This window comes from Salmo trutta, chromosome 1 (assembly GCF_901001165.1).
Source record: "Salmo trutta chromosome 1, fSalTru1.1, whole genome shotgun sequence".
Classification (NCBI taxonomy): domain Eukaryota; kingdom Metazoa; phylum Chordata; class Actinopteri; order Salmoniformes; family Salmonidae; genus Salmo; species Salmo trutta.
In genome coordinates, this window is record NC_042957.1 from 34646173 (window position 1) to 34670098 (window position 23926).

The window sequence follows — 23926 nt, forward strand, 5'->3', positions numbered from 1 at the left end:
TTTTGCTCCGACATGCACTGTCAACTGTGGGACCTTATATAGACAGGTTTGTGCCTTTCCAAATCATGTCCAATCAATTGAATTTACCACAGGTGGACTAAAATCAAGTTGTAGAAACATCTGATGGATGATCAATGGAAACAGGATGCACCTGAGCTCAATTTCGAGTCTCATAGCAAAGGGTCTGAATACTTATGTTGAAAAGGTATTTGTTTTTTTAATAGATTTGCAAACATTTCTAAAAACCTGTTTTTTCGCTTTGTCATTATGATGTATTGTGTAGATTGATGAAAAAATTAATTTAAATCCATTTTAGAATAAGGCTATAATGTAACAAAATGTGGAAAAGGGAATGGTCTGAATACTTTCAGAATGCACTGTACCATACCAAATGTAAGATATTATACTAATTTCAGTGTCCCGGATTTGTGTTTACTATGTTACGTCTACCCCTGATGCAGGTTGTGCTGCACTGTTACTCTAATGAAACAGCTATCATTTATGATGCAATTCACAGTTGAGGGACACATAGATGAACTCACACAAATGCTGCTACTCCATCACAATATGATGTGGCCAATATTTAATCATTTACAAATAACCTGTTTTGGTTTGTGGGCAGATTATGTTTATGTTATGAATACAAACACCCAGCAAGCTAGCGTTGGGTGAACTGCTAATAATGATAAAGGGATCTGGTAATTACAATCATATTTTAAGCCTGTCATTGTTTTGGGTAGGATTGTGTTATCCCTTTACAAAAGTTTTTTTTGGACTGGCACTCGGCCAAACAAGTAATGAGTTGGAGCCAAATCTCTGTGTTGGCCAGCTTTAGCAAAGTGGCACCACAGACAATGCTGCCCAATCATGCCCATAAGGAGGGTCTTTCATACTGGAGATATTTTGGAGGTAGACTTGGGCTGCGTCCCAAATAGCACCCAATTCCCTATATCACTTCTTTTGACAAGAGCCCTATGGGGGAAATAGGGTGACATTTGGGACGCAAACTTGTGGTGTGGGTAGAGCACTGCTGATGCTGAAGCTGTGTTGCTAAGGTTATTTGCTGTGCTTTGGTATAGCAGCCAAATCCTTCGGCACATCTTTGAAATACTATCACCACGGCTATTTGTTAAATCATTTATTGTTCCTTTCCTCTATTTGAAAGGTGGGTTGAAGTGTGTTTTGAGTTGCTTGCTCTCTCACAATCACAATAGTTTGCCACTATTCAATTAATATGATTATATTAATATGATTATTAAGATGTAACACATTTGAAATGGAGAGAATCCCTGTTACACCTCAGCCTTGTGTCTTCTCAGCTGACTTTCATAATCAAAAACTTGATTTATTTTACCACAGCGCCATCTAGAGAGTAAACAATGACAGAGCACCCTACCACAACCAGATTAAAATGCATATGGCCATCATCATCAACATGCATGGCCCAGTAAACTACACGTTATATATAGATCTTTAATGACATTTGATCAAGGCATATAAAAACATTAATCTCACTCAAATTAAATCATCATGTTTATTGCATAAGCAGTATTTTACCCCTGAAGTATTATGAATTGAATGTAGCCTACTACAAATGTGAATGAAGTCAAATATGTTTTTCTATTTAAATTGCTATAATAAACATATGCAGAATGCTTAGAGACTACACCTAATCCTAAATCACTACTCCTCTCATGTTTATCAAGACAGACAGTCTAGAATGAATTGACCATTGCATTAAATGTATGAGACAGGATCAAATTCAGTGTTTCCTTAGATGTATTTTAGCAGCGGTGGCAAAGGTCACTTTTGGCTAATTCTGTGTTCTTACACTCAAACATAACAAAATCAGTGGGAACCACAATCGGGGGCCCTGGGTATGTGCCCTGCATGCCCGGTCGGTAATCCAGCCATGCCAAAAGTACTCCTAAATGCATTATTTTATTTGATTGGTTTCATTCTTTTAGCTTTTATTTTTGTGATTTCTAGTTCTCAAAGATGATTTATATATTTTTTTAAACATATAAGTCAATTTTTCCATCATGAAATGTATTTCTAAAATTGGTTTGGCGGCAAGAATTTAGCAGCAGTAGTGTGCCGCTGATAAACGAAACACAGAAATTGTGGCCGCTAGTGCATTAGGGTAACAAATGTACTTATAAATTGTATTGCATTAGTTAGTCTCCATAGGCCACAAGGACCATCAACTGCCAACCTTCGGCTCAGTAAACACTTAGAGCGCGACAGCTTTCAAATTCACTTCATCCCCATTCCAACAAAACAACATGTTTTGCAAGCTGGAGCACAGGTGTTTACATCCAAGGACGCATAGCACAGCCCACACAAAAAGGTCACTGCCAAGATGATTAGCGAAGAATGTGTCCTCTGCCGTGGAACATTTTCTCCCTGTGTCTGAATAACACGTTTTCACAATTGATGCCCTTCAGTAGCATAGCAGGGTGAGGAGGTCAGTGTGTGTGTGTGTGTGTGTGTGTGTGTGTGTGTGTGTGTGTGTGTGAGAGAGAGAAAGAAGTCAAACAATTGAGTTGAGTGTTGATTTTACATAGGAAATAAACCACTAGAATTGTAGGCTGACTGCTCAATTAAAAACGATTACATTGCAGTAGGCTATTTACCAAAGAGTGTAATAAAATACTGAATAAATACCCTCTCCATGTAAGATAGCCTACCTACTAGGGTATATTCAGCTTGCAGACTTGAAGACCTGTGTCTGGGGGGGCAACAAAGACTGCCTAGTAATTATCAAGCAGGTTTGAGGCCATATGTGTGAAATAACATTATGATGAAGAATACGTGATAACTGAGCAGTTTCAACAAAATTAGGTCCGTCTACATTAAACGCAAAATAAATGGCTCTGGCACCAACTATACAACAGCAGGTGGCAGTAAAAGCCAATAAATTGGGGCAGAAGAAAATACGCTATGGGCTATTATATTAGGTTTAACATGTAGCGTAGGGTACAACGTAATGCCCATTTAATTACCAATATTTAGGATTTTAAGGGGTAGGCTACAGAAAACAGCAGTGGGGTGTGTGTTTTAACTGCAACGTTCAGCAGTTCATGCACCGGAATCTGTGTCACTTGACCTACTACTTTCTCAAACAAGGGAAAGTTAACTTTTTATTAAACAGTACGTGGCAGGAAGAAATACATAACGTCAAATCCTAAACTGACTGCCTCTGAAAGTATGGTGAGTTGACCGACTGTATTCTGCTTTAATACATGTCTTGTTTTACATCTGTTTTCAAGGTATTTGGATTCATAAATACACAAGTTTGGCTACTAACCTTCCGTCGTTCTTAAGGCACTCCACGGGAGCAACATATCACCCAAGGTACAAAATATCTTGAACATAGGATATGCACACCAAGTGTGCTATTTGTCTGTCGACAGCGTTGTGTTTTTCCCCCCCAATTAATTCTGCTTTCTATAGGTTACAGTAAAGTGTTTGCATAGACCTGGGTCTTATCTCATTAGCGATGTCAAGATCGGGTGAGCAGGAATGTGAGCATCCGAGTTGCTGCGTGTGACGTTCATCGGCCTTTAACCTATAACTAGCCCAATAATGTACTCTTAACGAGTGTAGGCGAGCCTACTGTTACTCCTTAAGGTCTAAGGACTTTAATGTCATTGTCCCCCACGATGAAATCGGGAAGGGGACTGTGGATCTGTCTCCGTTCGTACGTTCGTTCATGCTGCGTTTCGACAAGGGACACATAGGGTGACGAGTGCTGGTAAAAACAAGCCAGCGCCTTGGTATGCGTTGTTAAATTACACTGATTGGCCAGATGGTGGCGCCATAACAAGAGATTGAAAATGATAACTTGGGAAGATCACGGCCCTCACCCACTGACCCAAAGTCATCAAAGGCAGTACCTTGGTCCCTCTCTTCACAAGGAACAAATTTGCCTCAGGGTCCGCCATTTTGAATTTTGTGAAAAACACTAAATTAACCATTTGCACGAAACTTGAAATGTGGCATCTATGGAGAAAGGTCTCAACAGTTGGAGCCTCCTCAGAGAAGGAAGGGGAGGACCATCTTCCTCAGTGAACTGCATAGATAAAACTGTACTAAATATAGTCACACGTCACCGAATAATTGATTAAAAAACATGTTTTGCAACAAAGGTATAGAGTAGCCTCAACAGCTGTAGGGTAGCACCATGGTGTATTAGCCGGATGACAGCTAGTTTCTGTCCTCTGACTTCAATACAAAACCCAGGAGGCACATGGTTCTCACCCTCTTCCATAGACTTACACAGTAATTATGACAACTCCTGGAGGATGTCCTCCAACCTGTTAGAGCTCTTGCAGGATGAACTGACATGTCCACCCATTAAAAGCATCATAGAATAAATCTCATACTGAAAGCATATGCTACAGCTAGCAAGTGCTGCATTGCATCAAATTTGGTGAGTAGTTGACTCAAAGAGAGAGAAACACAATAGTTGAAGAAATTAATTTCTTCAAAAATGAAGGAGACGCAAGAGAGCTATATGTATTTATTTATTTTTTTTCATTTTCACTTACTGCGAATGCAGCTAGCTAGTTTAGCCTACTAAAAACATCCGGCTCAAACAGCGAGGGATGCTAGCTGTCTATAGCTTTACAACTCTGGAACTCTTCCAAGTCAAGGTCAGTTTTATTAGTTTATTGCCACCAGGGCCAACCGGTGTAACTGCTAAACTGCAGCAGGTTTACTAATGAGTTAGTTCTAGTAGCTATATTGACTATGACGTTGACTAATAATGGTGACAACGATTTAGGCTGTGTGTAGCAGTTAGCGGTTATGATATAAAAGGTTTGGCTTGTAAAGATTTTTTCACCTGGTGAGACAGCTGATGTGTTGTGCACTGAAGTCCACAAGCTAAGGGAAAAGGTGAGAGGAGGAGAGCGCATAGATGCCATAAGGAATTATAGCTACAAACATAGCTGCAGGAAAATGTTTTGGAGTGAGGGTGCTGCAACAAAATGTTGCCCGCACTACAGACGGCTATGTCGGTCCGCTAATACAGGACTAGTAAAGTCCCAGTGCACTACATTTGTGAGAGAAAAAATATATATATATTTTTTAATACTGATTTTTCAGGGCGTGCTGCAGCAAGCTCAGCATATGTAATGAAACTGGGATAAACATACGTGCATTTGTCCTGTCATTTGCAACTGTTGGACTAATGATTAGACCCTAGATCAGCTAGATGCAGGCAGAGTGTGCAAGGCGGTATTGAATGTGTCACTGTCTGACACCTTGATTACTCACATTTCTGTCGACCTGTGCACCTATGTTCTAAACTTTTCATAGGCTAGGATGTTAGAACCTCATGATGGGTATTGGGAAAATTTTAGTATCATGTTGTAGCCTAAACTTATTGATGTTACATTGAGTTGGGTGAATGGAGTATGAATGACAGTCATCCAATATGCTGTAATAGAAATAAGGCCATGCTCATAAAAAAATAAATAGTCCTCCCTTATCTTAAATGGTGCCGACCGCCACTGCTCTCAACACAATATTTCCCAGGACCCAGTTTCTCGATAGCGATAGAACTTAGGCTTATGGATGTTTTAACGATGCATCTTTTCTACAGCAGCCAAGAATGTAACGTGTTTCCCAAAACACCACGCAGAGAGAACAGTCACTAAGTGCGTCGGAGCATTTTTTGATATTGGTAGAATAGAAGGCAGTGCTGCTCTCAGGTCAGCTTTATCATTTCAAATCTTACCTTATCATTAGAATTATTTCACAATACTGACGACGGATCAGCTCCTAGAGAGAAATTACCACCCATGGCTACAAATATTGAGGTGGCTTATTCTAATGCTTACCCAATAAAAATGCACTAAATCACAGATTCGCCACATTGCGCACACGTCATAAAATATATTGAGACAAATGACAGACAGTACTCTAAAAGTAGCAAAATAAAACAATTTATTGAACATGAAATGTATTTCAATATGATTGAAATAGACCTATAGCATACTGTATTTCAAATCAAATATAAAAAAAATAAAAAATTATTTCACCTTTATTTAACCAGGCTAGTTGAGAACAAGTTCTCATTTACAACTGCGACCTGGCCAAGATAAAGCAAAGCGACACAAACAGAGTTAGACATGGAATAAACAAACATACAGTCAATAACACATGCGCCGAATACAACAGTGAAATGCAACAGTGAAATGCTTACTTACAAGCCCTTAACCAACAATACCTATAAAAAAAAGAGATAAGAAAAACAAACAATTAAGGAGCAGCAGTGAATAACAATAGCGGGGCTATATACAGGGGGTATCGATTCAGAGTCAATGTGTCAATGTGCGGGGGCACCGATGTTAGGTAATTATGTACATGCGGGGGCACCCATGTCAAGGTAATTATGTACATGCAGGAAGAGGTATTAGAGTGGCTATGCATAGATAATAACAGAGTAGCAGCAGGGGGGTGCAAATAGTCTGTGTAGCCATTTGATTAGCTGTTTAGGAGTCTTATGGATTGGGGGTAGAAGCTGTTTAGAAGCCTCTTGGACCTTGACTTGGCTCTCCGGTACCGCTTGCCCTGCGGTAGCAGAGAGAACAGTCTATGACTAGAGTGGCTGGAGTCTGACATTTTTTTGGGCCTTCCTCTGACACCGCCTAGTATAAAGGTCCTGGATGGCAGGAAGCTTGTCCCCGGTGATGTACTGGGCCGTACTCACTACCCTCTGTATGGCCTTGCGGTCGGAGGCCGAGCAGTTGCCATACCAGGCAGTGATGCAACCCGTCAGGATGCTCTCGATGGTGCAGCTGTAAAACCTTTTGAGGATCTGGGGACCCATGCCAAATCTTTGCAGTCTCCTGAGGGGGAATAGGTTTTGTCGTGCCCTCTTCACGACTGTCTTGATGTGCTTGGACCATGTTACTTTGTTGGTGATGTGGACACCAAGGAACTTGAAGCTGTCAACCTGCTCCACTGCAGCCCCGTCAATGAGAATGGGGGCATGCTCGGTCCTCCTTTTCCTGTAGTCCACAATCATCTCCTTTGTCTTGATCACGTTGAGGGAGAGGTTGTTGTCCTTGCACCACACGGTCAGGTCTCTGACCTAATCCCTATAGGCTGTCTCATCATTGTCAGTGACCATTAAGTATGTCATCAGCATACTTAATGATGGTGTTGGAGTTATGCCTGGCCGAGCAGTCATGATTGAAAAGGGAGTACAGGAGGGGACTGAGTACGGACGCCTGAGGGGCCCCCGTGTTGAGGATCACCATGGCAGATGTGTTGTTAACTACCCTTACCACCTGGGGATGGCCTGTCAGGAAGTCTAGGATCCAGTTGCAGAGGGAGGTGTTTAGTCCCAGGATCCTTAGCTTAGTGATGAGCTTTGAGGGCACTATGGTGTTGAATGCTGAGCTGTAGTCAATGAATAGCATTCACATAGGTGTTCCTTTTGTGCAGGTGGGAAAGGGCAGTGTGGAGTGCAATAGAGATTGCATAATCTGTGAATCTGTTGGTGTGGTATGCATATTGGAGTGGGTCTAGGGTTTCTGGGAAAATGCTGTTGATGTGAGCCATGACCAGCCTTTCAAAGCACTTCATGGATACAGACATGAGTGCTACGGGTCGATAGTCATTTAGGCAGGTTACCTTAGTGTTCCTGGGCACAGGGACCATGGTGGTCTGCTTGAAACATGTTGGTGTTAGACAGACAGACAAGGAGAGATTGAAAATGTCAGTGAAGACTCTTGCCAGTTGGTCAGCGCATGCTTGGAGTACACGTCCTGGTAATCCGTCTGGCCCAGCGGCCTTGTGAATGTTGACCTGTTTAAAAGGTCTTACCCACATCAGCTGCGGAGAGTGTGATCACACAGTCATCCGGACCAGCTGATGCTCTCATGCCGGTTTCAGTGTTACTTGCCTCGAAGCGAGCATATAAGTTATTTGGCTCGTCTGGTAGGCTCGTGTCACTGGGCAATTCTCGGTTGTGCTTCCCTTTGTAGTCTGTAATAGTTTGCCACATCCGACGAGCATCGGAGCCGGTGTAGTACGATTTGATCTTACTCCTGTATTGATGCTTTGCCTATTTGATGGTTCGTCGGAGGGCATAGTGGGATTTCTTATAAGCTTCCGGGTTAGAGTCCCGCTCCTTGAATGCGGCAGCTCTACCCTTTAGCTCGGTGCGGATGTTGCCTGTAATCCATGGCTTCTGGTTGGGGTATGTTCATACAGTCACTGTGGGGACGACATCCTCAATGCACTTATTGATAAAGCCAGTGACTGATGTGGTGTACTCCTCAATGCCATCGGAAGAATCCTGGAACTTATTACAGTCTGTGCTAGCAACAGTCCTGTAGTTTAGCATCTGCTTCATCTGACCACTTTTTTATAGACCGAGTCACTGGTAGGATAGAATTATGGTCAGATTTGTCAAATGGAGGGTGAGGGAGAGCTTTGTATGCGTCTCTGTGTGTGGAATAAAGGTGGTCTGGAATTTTTTTCTCTCTGGTTTCACATGTAACATGCTGATTTTTGGTAAAAAAAAACGGATTTAAGTTTCCCTGCATTGAAGTCCCCAGCCACTAGGAGCGCCGCCTCTGGATGAGTGTTTTCCTGTTTGCTTATGGCAGAATACAGGTCATTGAGTGCGGTTTTAGTGCCAACTTCGTTCTGTGGTGGTATGTAGACAGCTACGAAAAACACAGATAAACTCTCTAGGTAGATAGTGTGGTCTACAGCTTATCATGATATACTCTACCTCAGGCGAGCAAAACTTTGAGACTTCCTTAGATATCGTGCACCAGCTGTTGTTTACATAAATGCAAAGGCCCCTGCCACGTGTCTTTCCAGAGGCTGCTGTTCTGTCTTGTCAATAGTGTATAACCCACCAGCAATATGTTCTTCATGTCATCGTTCAGCCACGACTCGGTGAAACATAAGATATTACAGTTTTCAATGTCCCATTGGTAGGATATAGAGTTGATGTCGGAAGTTCACATACACTTAGGTTGGAGTCATTAAAAATACTTTTTCAACCACTCCACAAATGTCTTGTTAACAAAATATAGTTTTGGCAAGTCGGTTAGGACATCTACTCTGTGCATGACAAGTCATTTTTCCAACAATTGTTTACAGACAGATTATTTCACTGTATCACAATTCCAGTGGGTCAGAAGTTTACATATACTAAGTTGACTGTGCCTTTAAACAGCTTGTAAAATTCCAGAAAATGATGTCATGGCTTTAGAAGCTTCTGATAGGCTAGTTGACATCATTTGAGTCAATTGGAAGTGTACCTGTGGATGTATTTCAAGGCCTACCTTTAAACTCACTGCCTCTTTGCTTGACATCATGGGAAAATCAAAAGAAATTGTAGACCTCCACAAGTCTGGTTCATCCTTGGGAGCAATTTCCAAATGCCTGAAGGTACCACTCATCTGCACAAACAATAGTATGCAAGTATAGACAACATGGGATCACGCAGCTGTCATACTGCTCAGGAAGGAGACACGTTCTGTCTCTTAGAGATGAACGACTTTGGTGTGAAAAGTGCAAATCAATCCCAGAACAACAGCAAAGGACCTTGTGAAGATGCTGGAGGAAACAGGTACAAAAGTATCTATATCCACAGTAAAACGAGTCCTATAGCGACATAACCTGAAAGGCCGCTCAGCAAGGAAGAAGCCACTGCTCCAAAACCTCCATAAAAAAGCCAGACTACGGTTTGCAACTGCACATGGGGACAAAGATCGTACTTTTTGGAGGAAGGTCCTCTGGTCTGATGAAACAAAAATAGAACTGTTTGGTCATAATGACCATCGTTATGTTTGGAGGAAAAAGGGGGAGGCTTGCATGCCGAAGAACACCATCCCAACTGTGAAGCACAGGGGTGGCAGGATCATGTTGTGGGGGTGCTTTGCTGCAGGAGGGACTGGTACACTTCACAAAATAGATCGCATCATGAGGTAGGAAAATTATGTGGATATATTGAAGCAACATCTCAAGACATCCCGTCAGGAAGTTAAAGCTTGGTCGCAAATGGGTCTTCCAAATGGATAATGACCCCAAGCATACTTCCAAAATGGCTTAAGGACAACAAAGTCAAGGTAATGGAGTGGCCATCACAAAGCCCTGACCTCAATCCTATAGAAAATTTGTGGGCAGAACTGAAAAAGTGTGTGCGAGCAAGGAGGCCTACAAACCTGACTCAGTTACACCAGCTCTGTCAGGAGGAATGGGCCAAAATTCACCCAACTTATTGTGGGAAGCTTGTGGAAGGCTACCCGAAACGTTTGACCCAAGTTAAACATTTTAAAGGCAATGCTACCAAATACTAATTGAGTGTATGTAAACTTCTGACCCACTGGGAATGTGATGAAAGAAATAAAAGATTTACTAAATAATTCTCTCTACTATTATTCTGACGTTTCACATTCTTAAAATAAAGTGGTGATCCTAACTGACCTAAGACAAGGAATTTTTACTAGGATTAAATGTCAGGAATTGTGAAAAACAGTTTAAATGTATTTGGCTAAGGTGTATGTAAACTTCCGACTTCAACTGTACGTGCTTTCAGTTCGTCCCATTTATTTTCCAGCGTTTGAACGTTAGCTAGCAGAATGGAAGGCAAGGGCAGATTAGCCACTCGTCGCCTGACCCTCGCAAGGCACCTGGATCTTTTGCCTCCAATCTCAGTTTCCTTCTCCAGCGAATCACAGGGATCGGGACCTGGTGTCTGCAGTATATCCCTCGCGTCCGACTCATTAAAGAAGAACTCATCCAATTTGAGGTGAGGAATCCCAGTTCTGATGTCCAGAAGCTCTTTTCGGTCATAAGAGATGGTAGCAGCAACATTATGTACAAAAGAAGTTACGACCAATGCGGGGGGGGGGGGGGGGAATAGCATGATTGGTTGAAGGAGTTCCCACATATGCTGAGTATTTATTGACTGCTTTTCCTTCACTCTGCAGTCCAACTCATCCCAATTGGGTTGAGGTTGGATGATTGTGAAGGCCAGGTCATCTGATCCAGCACTCCCATCATTCTCCTTGGTCAAATGTGTATTAAAAGTAGTAAAAAGTTAAATATTTGGTCCCATATTCCTAGCACGTAATGACTACATCAAACTTGTGACTCTAGAAATGTGTTGGATGCATTTTGTTTGTTCTGGTTGTGTTTCAGATTATTTTGTGTCCAATAGAAATGAATGGTAGGCTAAATAATATTGTGTCATTTTGGATTCACTTTTATTGTAAATAAGAACAGAATCCACATTCATGTAGAAGTGTTTAGAAACATTCTATTCTTATTTACAATAAAAGTTACTTTAATACACTAGTGAATTTGGCCCAATACTGTTAGTACTCTAAAATGGGGGGGACTATGTAAAAAAAACTTTAAAAAACAAGAGGCGCTGTAATTTCTAAACCGTTCACCCCATATGGATGAAAACAGCCTCAAATTAAAGCTGACCGTTTGCAGTTTAACATCCTATATTGTGTCATTTAAAACCCAAAGTGCTGGAGTTCAGAGCCAAAACAAAAAAATGTGTCACTGTCTCAATACTTTGAGCTCATTGTATATTTTAATGCATTTATTTCGTTTTTCATTTGAAGCATCTTTTTATACGTCGTTTGTTTCTATCAATTTGCAAAGACATTGGCTGGCAACATTGTACGTGTAGTCAACTTTGTTCTGAAGTTATCAGTGGTCACAGAGAGACGATAAACCATATAAAGTGACGAAGGGCAACAACAAAAAAAGCATCTAACGACGCACTTAGCTGTTCTACATTTAAGTGCAACGTTAATAACGATGGTTTTGGAAAACAGCTCGGAGATATACCGATGCTCCTACGAAGGTTCTAATGATGACCTTAGCCTAAAGATGCTTTTGGGAAACTGGACCCAGACTACTAGGTGCTAAAGGTAGTTAGCATGTATGAATGGGGTAAGCTATAACAAACATAGCAATATAAATGATGGGTAATGTCTTCTGCCCATAAGATATTGCATCATGCCTGAATACACTCCTTGGCTTCTCTTTTGATCTCATTTAAAGTTTCCCCGTAAATAAATGTGCATTAATTGTCATTGTCAAACCAAAATGTCCTTGCATAATCAAGCGCACTACAGCTACTCAAAACATGTATTCATCACCTGAAATATTTGGGTTGTCTTGATCACTTGGTTGTACAAGTGTTTATTTGTGGTGATCCAATCCAGGGGATTTGGGGGTGATTTAAGTAGTTAGATGAGCAGGAGAGAGTGACAGAGAGGTGCTTCAGAGAGGTTTGATAATTATGTGCTTTAAAAGCGTGCAGTCATCAGGGCCTCTCTCTACTCTGTGACAAAGCTGGAAGTTGCTTGTTCAGAGCCAGGGTTACAATCACTGTTTTGGTTCGAACAAAAGTCCCCTGATTGTGTTTGTGGCAGGTTAGATACTAACAAACCATGTTACAAACATTATAGACCATCAGGGCCTAAAATTAACACCTGCCATATGCGGGTAGATTTTGTCATTGGCGGGTAAAGGGTGCTGAATAGTCAATCTGGAATCTGCATTGGCTGTGCCGAATTTACGGTGATTCGGCCTCTGCAGAAGTCAGGGCATTCATACTAATTGTGCTTCGCGGAGCAGCGCAGTGCTGTTAAGTAGACCTGTTGTGAAGGAAGTTGTCAAGGACGTGTGTTTGTGTTTATACAGGACCTCCCGCCCCCGCCTACCAATCATGTCAATTATGGAGCTATATGGACCCATCCGCATTGTTACAACATTTGGGAGGCGCACAATGATACAGTACCGAGCACAATTTGGCCTCCAGAGGCTCTACGATCGCGTCACAACCTCCATACGGAGACAAAGGCAATATCTGAAAATGTGGTTAAAGATGTCTACTTCGCCAGCCACGTCGGCGGGTGGTCAGGGCTCCATAGTGCGAGCATTACACTCGCATTTGTGAATTTAAAAAAAAGTCAAGTATGATCATATTTATAGTAAAATAAATGCTGCAGAAGCTGTTTAAAAAGTATTTATGCCGTTTTGTTTTATAGCTGGTGAATTAATCGCACAAATTCTATCTAGCCTATTCCACCTCGTGCTGGAACACTGCCTGGCTGGGGGCTGTGCTCACGTTAAGATAATTCATTCATGGTTCATTTTTAGAGGCGCTGCACACAGGCATAAACATTGGTCTAATTTACTTGACTTTGCCCATGTGTTTCATGGCAATTTACATACTTTTGTTCTCAAGCTAGGTTGTTTTTCTATGTTTGAGTTTCAACTGTTAGTGAAGAGAAGACAAAGCTTCTACACTGAACAAAAATATAAACGCAACATGTACAATGTTGTATACAAATTTGTTTACATCCCTGTTAGTGAGCATTTCTCCTTTGCCAAGATATTCTATCCACTTGACAGATGTGGCATATCAAGAATATGATTACACAGCAGGATTATTACACAGGTGCACCTTGTGCTGGGGGACAATAAAAGGCCACTCTAAAATGTGCAGTTTTGTCACACAACACAATGCCACAGATGTCTCAAAATTTGAGGGAGTGTGCCATTGGCATGCTGACTGCAGGAATGTCTACCAGAGCTATTCCCAGATAATGTAATATTCATTTCTCTACCATGCCTGGCAACAGCTCAGTCGCGAAGTGGTAGGCCACACAAGCTCACAGAATGGGACTGCCGAGTGCTTAAGTGCGTAGCGTGTAAAAATCGTCTGTCTATTGCAACACTCACTACCAAGTTCCAAACTGCCTCTGGAAGCAACGTCAGCACAATAACTGTTCATTGGGATCTTTGTGAAATAGTTTTCCATAGCTGAGCAGCTGCACAGAAGCCTAAGGTCACCATGTGCAATGCCAAGTGTCACCTGGAGTGGTGTAAACCTCGCCGCAATTGGACTCAAACAGTGGAAACGCGTTCTCTGGAGTGATGAATCACACTTCACCATCTAGCAGTCCGATGGACGAATTTTGATTTGTCGCATGCCAGGAGAACACTACCTGCCCCAATGCATAGTGCCAACTGTAAAGTTTGGTGGAGGAGTAATAATGGTCTGGGTGTCACGTCCTGACCAGTATAGGGATTATTTGTTGTTGTAGTTTGGTCAGGACGTGGCAGGGGGTGTTTGTTTTATGTGGTTCGGGGTTGTTGGGATTTGTTCTTAGGTAAGAGGGGTGTTTGTTTTATGTGTTCCGGGGTTTTTGGGTATTGTTCTGGTTTTGTATTTCTATGATTTTCTAGGTTGTGTATTTCTTTGTTGGCCTGGTATGGCTGGTACATGGCCTGGTACATCGTTGTTGCTGATTGGGAGTCATACTTAGGTAGCCCTTTTTTCACCTGTGGTTTGTGGGAAGTTGTTTTTTGCACTGCTGTGTTTAGCCTGCAATACTGTGCGTTCGGTCGTTTTCTTGTTTTGTTATTTAAGTGTTCAATAAAAGTTTAGTTTGAGCACTCAACCCGCTGCGCCTTGGTCTACTACATACGACGACCGTTACACTGGGGTTGTTTTTCATGGTTCGGGCTAGGCCCCTTAGTTCCAGTGAAGGGAAATCTTAACGCTACAGCATACAATGACATTGTAAATGATTCTATGCTTCCAACTTTATGGCAAGAGTTTGGGGAAGGCCCTTTCCTGTTTGAGCATGACAATAACCCTGTGCACAAAGCGAGGTGGTTTGTTGAGATCGGTGTGGAAGAATTTGACTGGCCTGCACAGAGCTCTGACCTCAACCCCATCAAACACCTTTGGGATGAATTGGAACGCCGACTGCGAGCCAGGCCTAATTGCCCAACATCAGTGCCCAACCTCACTAAGGCTTGTGGTTGAATGGAAGCAAGTCCCCGCAGCAATGTTCCAACATCTAGTGGAAAGCCTTCCCAGAAGAGTGTTATAGCAGAAAAGGGGGGACAAACTCCATATTAATGCCCATTATTTTGGAATGAGGTGTTCAATGATCAAGGTGTCCACATACTTTTGGTCATGTAGTTTATTTTTGTTCATCCATCCATGATAAATATTATATGATAAGCTATATGAAGACTTTACTAATGATCTGAATAGGGGCTAGGTAATTGGACAAAACTTAGATAATCACATCCGGGGGGGCTCCCGAGTGGCGCAGCGGCCTAAGGCACTGCATCTCAGTGCTAGAGGCATCACCATAGACCCTGGTTCGATTGCAGGCTGTATCACAACCGTCCGTGATTGGGAGTCCCGTAGGGCAGCGCACAATTGGCCCAGCGTCGTTAAGGTCTGGCTGGGGTAGGCCGTCATTGCAAATAAGAATTTGTTCTAAACTGACTTGCCTAGTTAAATAAATAAAATTAAAATAATCTGCATCAATGGCGCAGATGTTTCTCCTTTCATTCTTGTCCACTAATCCAGCCTGACTCCTCCCATCATCCACTGGAATTTGCATTCTGGAATCTCCTCCCCTGCTGGGAGAAAAGGATGAAACCGGAGCTGCTGTTTTGAATGAAGGATTTGGAGAAAGACAGAATATCCTCCCTTTCCTTTATTGTAATGAGCTACTTGCCAGGTGGTGCTTGTGTATTTGAGTTGAACCACACACGTACCAATCCTGAAGACTGGCTCCATTTCAAGATGAGGCCTGACTTTCCAATACAAACTCCGTGGCTTATGGTCATACTGTATGATTTACCTCAATTTAATTATTGATCAATTGTTGATTAGCCTCATGAAACCGACTGACCGCTACGCTCCCATTGCCTTTCAGTTTGTGTAACTTCAATGTGCAGCTCGTGAGGTCAGGTTGGTTGAGCGAGGCAAGCCGTGGATAGCTTTAAGAAAAATCATGATGTTATGGTTTACTTCTGTAATGCAGAGCTGCTCTGTCAGGCGGTTGAAGACCAGCAGGGTGAACACTGAGTAAATTAAAATACAATATGGAATCTGTTGGAGAGAACACTGAGGTGGTGATAAACGCATTTGCATGCACCGGCTGGGGCCCATGTCTTTACTGCAGGTTATGGGGTCAGGCTCATATTTAGTTAACCGTAATGATCCTGTTAAAGAACTGAATGGACCACCATCCTAGCGAGTGTGCCTCTTGAGTCTATACCTCTATCCTCCTCTCCTCTCCCTCTGTTCCCCTCTACCCAACATGTGAACTGTGATTAATGGACTTCTTGGGCTCAATGACTCCGGGAAACCATAATTGGGTCAAGCCAGGCCTGGAGCAATAGAGAGCAGCCCCAGATTGAGAAGGAGAAAGAAGCGATGGCTGCTAGGGGTTGGGAGTGAATAACGTTTGGGAGCTTTGCAATGCTACAGCTCACCACCAGCCCAGTACCAAACATGCTCATGTCTCGGTCTCCCCCCCATCCCTTTCTATGTCCACTGTGCCTAGGCATCTGCAGGCTCTGCCCTCAAGGTCCACGCAGTGCGCTTTGGGCCGGGACAGGAGCTGCTGTGCTCCCTGCTGGCATTCGTGGAGGAGAGAAACCTCAAAGCGCCATTCATCATCACCTGCGTGGGCAGCGTAACCAAGGCAACACTCCGGCTGGCAAACGCCACTGCAGGGAATACCAATGAGGTACTTGGCAGAGATGTTGGCTGGCAACCATCCGTCATGCTTCTGGTGAAGTGTCTAAATTGTTGTTTTAAATGAAAAGACAATGTTGCATCCCAAATGGCACCCTATACACTTCATAGTCCACTACTTTTGAGCAGGCTTCTGATGGCTCTGGTCTAAAGTAGTGCTCTATATAGGGAATAGGCTACCATTTGGGACGTAGCCAAGTCTTGTAAGTGCCTCCACAGAATTCACAGGGGTTTGGGTTGGGACTGAGTGGGATTGGGAGGACATCTGGCAAGACGTCAAAGGACATGATGAAAGGGCCTTTGAGCACTGTTGTACACACAGCAAATCTCTCATAAATGGGTACGTGTTGTGTTATAGTACGACAATATACTACAGTAATACTACACTACAGTCTCCCTTGGGAAAGAGTTCCTCTGAGCTCATTTGGACTACCTGCTTAAAGTGGAACTGACAGCGTTTAAGCAACAAAAATCTTATTAAAATCTGTTCATGCAGTATACACCGCCAGGAAGAATGACATCTTTTTTTAAATCAGACAAAAGAGCACTTACATATGGTCATTTTAACGTTTTAATGTTTGGGTAGGACGTATAGTAAGGCATTTGTGAACATTCTGTGGCAACAGAGTGGGAACACGACTGTGCGTTTGGACAAGTAGATACTGCAGTAAATAAAACCTAATAAAAACATGTCTAGACCAGGGCTGGAGTCTACGCAGACCGGTGCGCCATAGCCAATCAGAGCTACAGTAGGCCTGTATGCAAATAAGCAATTTGCCATAGGGCCCTGCCATCATTCACTTTGAACTGGACTGTGTTTACAGGCAGTAGCAACAGCACGGCTTTAGACCATTTAGAACACCAAAAGCCACCTGAATGGATTTCTGCAAATATGTAAAATATGTACCACAGGAGTCCTCTGACATTTGTGAACATCACAGTCATATTCATTAAACAACCATGAAAAGGTAGGCTTCTCCCTTAGTTGCCAATGCACATCAACAACTAATGCTAGCCAGAGCGAGATGAGCTAAAATCTAACGAGGGAACATTAGATAAACCCTCTCAAACTTTTTCAGCCTGTTGGCCATCAAAATTGCACTGATAAACAACGGGGAATAGTAGCCTGCTCGTCCTTATGCTGCTTGCCTGCCAATGCATTCTTGTACCAACCCACGTTTTGACAACTGAATGGGAACTTGCCTGCCCGTCCATTTGATCGATGCCAAATAACTAAGATACGCTAACTGTGGATAAGTCGCTCAAATTCAGCATATCTTGCTAACGTTAGCTAGCAAAGCGATTTACATTTTTCTAGCTAACCAAATGACACCTGCATCTCTAACTAGCCACCGAAAAACGATATGAGGGTAACAAGTCGGTCCCTCACCCATTCCTCAAACGACATCTTCCCAGCAGCTAGCTAGAGTTGGTCTCCGTGTTTTTAGCATTCTAAATAAATAGCTAGCTACGTAAATGGATACGCTAGCCCAGGTGTGTTAAACTCAAATCAGCGCACGGGCCATATTGAAAAAAACACAAGGAATTCGCGGGCCAGACATAGCCTAGTTGTCTTTACAAAAATTGCAACTGCGACCCAAAATGGCCATTGTTTTATTTGATCAAATATTGCCCTTGTCTAATGTCCGCGTACATATGATGTATATAGCATTTTAACAAAAGATACATCATTTGTGCAGAATATGCTGCGACCTTAATCAAGAAGTATTTAATAACTCCAAATAACAAAGATAGGTTGTTGTAACATTTCAACTTAACGTATTGTAATTAGAGGTTGACCGATTAATAGGAATGGCCGATTAATTAGGGACGATTTCAAGTTTTCATAACAATCGGTAATCGGTATTTTTGGCCACCGATTTGCCAATTTTTATTTATAAAAAAAAAAAAAATTGACACCTTTATTTAACTAGGCAAGTCAGATTAAGACCACATTCTTATTTTCAATGACGGCCTAGGAACGGGTGTTAACTGCCTTGTTCAAGGGGGATTCGGGGATTCGTTTTTGCAACCTTCCGGTTACTAGTCCAACGCTCTAACCACCTGCCTTACATTGCACTCCACAAGGAGCCTGCATGGCAGGCTGACTACCTGTTACGCAAGGGCAGCAAGAAGCCAAGGTAAGTTGCTAGCTAGCATTAAACTTATCTTATAAAAACTATCAATCTTAACATAATCACTAGTTAACTACACATGGTTGATGATATTACTAGTTTATCTAACGTGTCCTGCGTTGCATATAATCGATGCGGTGCCTGTTAATTTCTCATCGAATCACAGCCTACTTCGACAAACGGGTGATGATTTAACAAGCGCATTTGCGAAAAAAGCATTGTCTTTGCACCAATGTATCTAACCATAAACATCAATGCCTTTCTTTAAAATCAATACATTTTACATTTTAGTCATTTAGCAGACGCTCTTATCCAGAGCGACTTACAGTAGTGAATGCATACATTCCGTAAATTTTTTTTCCCATACTGGTCCCCCGTGGGAATCAAACCCACAACCCTGGCGTTGCAAACACCATGCTCTACCAACTGAGCCACACGGGATATATTTTTAAACCTGCATATTTAGTTAATATTGCCAGCTAACATGAAATTGTGTCACTTCTCTTGCGTTCATTGCATGCAGAGTCAGGGTATATGCAACAATTTGGGCCGCCTGGCTCGTTGCGAACTAATTTGCCAGAAATTTACGTAATTATGACATAACATTGAAGGTTGTGCAATGTAACAGGAATATTTAGACTTAGGGATGCCACCCGTTAGATAAAATATGGAACGGTTCCGTATTTCACTGAAAGAAAAAACGTTTCGTTTTGAGATTATAGTTTCCGGATTCGACCATATTAATGACCTATGGCTCGTATTTCTGTGTGTTTATTATATTATAATTAAGTCTATGATTTGATAGAGCAGTCTGACTGAGTGGTGGTAGGCACCAGCAGGCTCATAAGCATTCATTCAAACAGCACCTTCGTGCGTTTTGCCAGCAGCTCTTCACAATGCTTCAAGCATTGCGCTCTTTATGACTTCATGCCTATCAACTCCCAAGATTAGGCTGGTGTAACCGATGTGAAATGGCTAGCTAGTTAGCGGGGTGCGCACTAATAGTGTTTCAAACGTCACTCGCTCTGAGACTTGGAGTAGTTGTTCCCCTTGCTCTGCATGGGTAACGTTGCTTCGAGGGTGGCTGTTGTCGATGTGTTCCTGGTTCGAGCCCAGGTAGGCGCGAGGAGAGGGACGGAAGCTATACTGTTACACTGGCAATACTAAAGTGCCTATAAGAACATCCAATAGTCAAAGGTATATGAAATACAAATCGTATAGAGAGAAATAGTCCTATAATTCCTATAATAACTACAACCTAAAACTTCTTACCTGGGAATATTGAAGACTCATGTTAAAAGGAACCACCAGCTTTCATATGCTCCCATGTTCTGAGCAAGGCACTTAAACGTTAGCTTTCTTACATGGCACATATTGCACTTTTACTTTCTTCTCCAACACTTTGTTTTTGCATTATTTAAACCAAATTGAACATGTTTCATTATTTATTTGAGGCTAAATTGATTTTATTGATGTATTATATTAAGTTAAAATAAGTGTTAATTCAGTATTGTTGTAATTGTCATTATTACAAATAAAAATTAAAAAAATCGGCCGATTAATCAGTATCGGCTTTCTTTGGCCCTCCCAATAACCGGTATCGGTATCGGTGTTGAAAAAAATCATAATCGGTGGACCTCTAATTGTAATGAAACAACAGGGCGCAGGTCTCGAACCCTCGATCTTCTAGCCCGAAGTCCAGCGTTATCGACTGAAAAGCATGCAAGCGATATCCGCGCTTATAAACCCAGGGTCATTACAGTATTTTTCCTTTTTTTTGCACTGCATGGATCACCTGTGCGGTAGAACGCAGCGTTACTGTATGGGGCACACAAAATGTATTGTAGTTGAGTAGCCAGCCTAGGCTACTTCTCAAATGTTGCTGTAATCAGCCTACATGTTTCTCCTTTGCATGTTGTTTTGTTTAGTTTTTTGGTTATTCATTGTCAAGCTTTAAAAACCAAAGCCAGACTGCAACATTTTTAGTAGCCTAGCTAGGTCCGTGGCATGTCTGTACACTTTCCATCCGCTGCGAGGTGTAAAAGGGACAAATGAAAGCCGCGCAATTGAAGTTGAATTCACCGATAACTCATTTATACTTGCTTGTGTCCTATTCGGTCGGAGGTCCTTGTGTTTGACACATGTGCGTTAGCCTATTAGCCATGACTTACTAGTGATCATTGGATGTGCTAGTTTGATTGTATTGACATTACCTGCCTTAGTTAGTCGTCCGTTTTTGTCTCAAATATTGAGTCATTGAAACTGAAACAGTGCATCCTGAATGGAGGCAGCAAACATTGTACCTGGCCAGCTGTGATTTACAACCTGATAGCAATATTTATATTGGTCTACCAAGAAATGTATTGATCAGTTATATCATGCATTTAACTGCATCCAACGATGTCTTACTGTACGTCACGGCATTTTGAGTCAAATAACCTATTTTTAAAATCTCTTAAAGTTGGTCATAAAGCATACACTGTGAATTTTAATATTGTTTTACTGATTGTCTGTTTGATTGTCTGTTTGTTTCATATCTGCAAAGTAGTTAAGACGCTGTCAGTTCCACTTTAAAAAAAAGTTTTTAAACATAATGCTGTACTACCAAGGTTATTATAGTTGTTTTTATTTGTTTTTAGATGTTTATTTTGAATTCAGTTTACTTTCTGAACGGATTTAATAGTTTTAGTTATAGCTGAGGTGATTTGGTCAAGTGTGAAACGCTCAGGTCTCCCGAGTGGCGCAGCGGTTTAAGGCACTGTATCACAGTGCTAGAGGTGTCACTACAGACCTGGGTTCGATCCCAGGCTGTGTCGCAGCCGGCTATGAACGGGAGACCCATGAGGCGACGCACAATTGGGCCAGCATCGTCTGGGTTAGGGGAGGGTTTGCCCAGCCGGGATGTCCTTGTCCCATCGCTGACTTCGGTCGCCAGGTGTACGGTGTTTCCTCCGACACATTGGTGCGGCTGGCTTCCGGGTTAAGCGGGCAGTGTGTCAAGAAGCAGTGTGGCTTGGCAGGGCTGTTTCGGAGGACGCATGGCTCTCGACCGTCGCCTCTCCCGAGGAATGTATAAACATTTCTAAAAACCTGTTTTCGTTTTGTCATTATGGGGTATTGTGTGTATATTTCTAAAATAAATGAATAATTAATCCATTTTATAATAAGGCTGTAACATTACAAAATGTGTAAAAAGTCAAGGGGTCTGAATACTTTCCGAAGGCACTGTAATAACCTTGTGTTACCACCCTAAATTGTATTTTCCTCCAACCTGTTTCCAGGTGATCCATCTTGACGAGCGCTTTGAGATCGTGTCGCTGGTGGGCACGCTGAACAAGGAAGCTCACCTCCATATCTGCCTGGCCGACAAGGAGGGGAAGACGTTGGGAGGACATGTACTGGGGGACCTGGAGGTGTTCACCACGGCTGAGGTGGTCATCGGTGAGGCCTCTGATCTGCTGTTTGACAGACAGATGGACCATCGCACAGGCTTCCCTGAGCTGGTCATCCAACCTCGCTCTGAAAAGAACTAGGCGAAGGAGGAGGACTTTATTCTCCTACGCTCACCTCCATGTTTATTTGGACAGTGAAGCATTTTTTTTTTCTTCTCTATAATCCAGAATTTGGGATTTAAGATCAAATGTTTCCTATGAGGCGACAGTACAGAATGTCACCTTTTCTGTTTTACTGTTAAGATATGAAAACACTTCATGTATCTAGTTGCCCCATTTAGAGAAGTCATAACTATTTGGACAAATTCACTTATAGTTATTGAAATGGTCTAAAGTTTATTATTTGGTCCTATATTCCTAGTACACAATGATTACATCAATCTGGTGACCCTACAAACTCGATGGATGCATTTGCAGTTGGTTTTGGTTGCGTTTTGCCCAATAGGAACTGAATGGTGAATGATGTCTGGAGTAATTGTCTTTCTAAGTGAATAGGAAAGATGTTTCTCAACACTTCTAAGTGAATCCTGTTAATGCCACGATTAAGAAAAATCATGAGAGAATCAGGAATAATAACGATCGAGAAGGTTACAGAGGCTACAACAAAACATGCTAACCTCTCACCATTACCAATAGCAGGTTAGCATTTTCATTTATTAAACTTCTGTAGCGCTTTTCATAGAATCTCAAAGTGCTTCAAGTAATATGAAACATTTGATCTCAAATCCAAAATGCTTCACTGACTAAATACATATGGAGGGGAGTGTGTGGATGTCTAATAGAAATGATCTTCTGCTCTAGCAGTTTAATATAAATCAATTGTAATGAGATTTCATTAATTCTGTTTGACTACAATGGCAGTGTTACACTTTATACCAGATATTTGGAGACAGCTTTTGTCTTTGTCGTTTCCTACACTGTTATTACGCTTTTGTAATGTAATATACTACGTTCACCAAAACCAGCCTTAATACAGTGCATCTCCCTAATCTAACCCACTTCTTGGTCACTTTCTTAAGCTTAGTGTTCTTATTCTCCCCCACACATACAGCCACCAGTGAACAGTGGTCTTCACCAGAGCAGGCTTTGGAGAGCGCTGACAATACCATAAGGATGTTTGTAGCATAATGTCAACAGCTGACGGCACAGCCAACTGGAGAGAGCGCTCTTCCATTTTGTTGTCTCTTCCAGTTTCCACATGTAGACGTTGGGTTTGGCTCTTTTGTTCACTGGGAGGTTGTAAAATTGATAGGAAAACAGCCATTTCACAGTAATTAAATATATACTATTTTCTTCCACCTTTCCTCTGCTAATGGAACTGACGATGCCCAAATACACCCTCCGTAGAGCGCCTTTGAACGGGAACACTTTCTATGGAGCAGATGACTAATGATGTAACACCGAACAGCTGTGGGAGAAACCGTTTCTAGGAGAAACCCTTTCTAACAGAAACCCTCCCACGCCTGAGCGTGGAGTCGTTCTGACCAATAGGAGAATCTCTAGGGGCCTGTGCAGTGTTCTGCTAATAGATCTTTAACTAAAGCATGTCTTTTTAATGGCTCTGACCGCCTGTTTGCTGAGACACAATGTGAGACCTCCCCCAGGATTAGCCGTGACATCCACACAGCCCCAGCCGCCCCACTGAAGAAAGTAGGCTGGCGCAGGGCTGTCTGAGGGGACAGATGCATGGTTGTATGTGGGCGGGGAGTGGTAACAACATTTTGATGGAGCAGGGTTCACATAGATCTATATGCTTTAAT

The 23926-nt window shown here is 42.2% G+C and overlaps 1 protein-coding gene across 2 annotated transcripts; it reads left to right on the forward strand.

The window, feature by feature from the left end:
* Positions 1–2925: 2925 nt before the first annotated feature.
* Positions 2926–23160, forward strand: LOC115194762 (bifunctional protein GlmU). 2 transcript variants are annotated; one of them, XM_029754683.1, is made up of 4 exons: positions 2926–3213; positions 3328–3357; positions 16386–16571; positions 21996–23160. In XM_029754683.1, exons 1-4 carry the CDS (start codon positions 3211–3213, stop codon positions 22245–22247), a joined length of 471 nt encoding a protein of 156 aa, XP_029610543.1. In that variant the 5' UTR covers positions 2926–3210; the 3' UTR covers positions 22248–23160. The 2 variants fall into 2 exon arrangements, with proteins under 2 accessions (XP_029610543.1, XP_029610549.1); XM_029754689.1 differs by lacking the exon at positions 3328–3357.
* Positions 23161–23926: the final 766 nt, after the last annotated feature.

What these genes read in the sequence shown, in the direction of transcription:
- LOC115194762 (XM_029754683.1), top strand. An exon ending in GGAGCAACATATCACCCAAG is followed by an intron (nt 3,358 to 16,385) that starts GTACAAAATATC and finishes CACTGTGCCTAG; the next exon opens with GCATCTGCAGGCTCTGCCCT. An exon ending in CTGCAGGGAATACCAATGAG is followed by an intron (nt 16,572 to 21,995) that starts GTACTTGGCAGA and finishes ACCTGTTTCCAG; the next exon opens with GTGATCCATCTTGACGAGCG.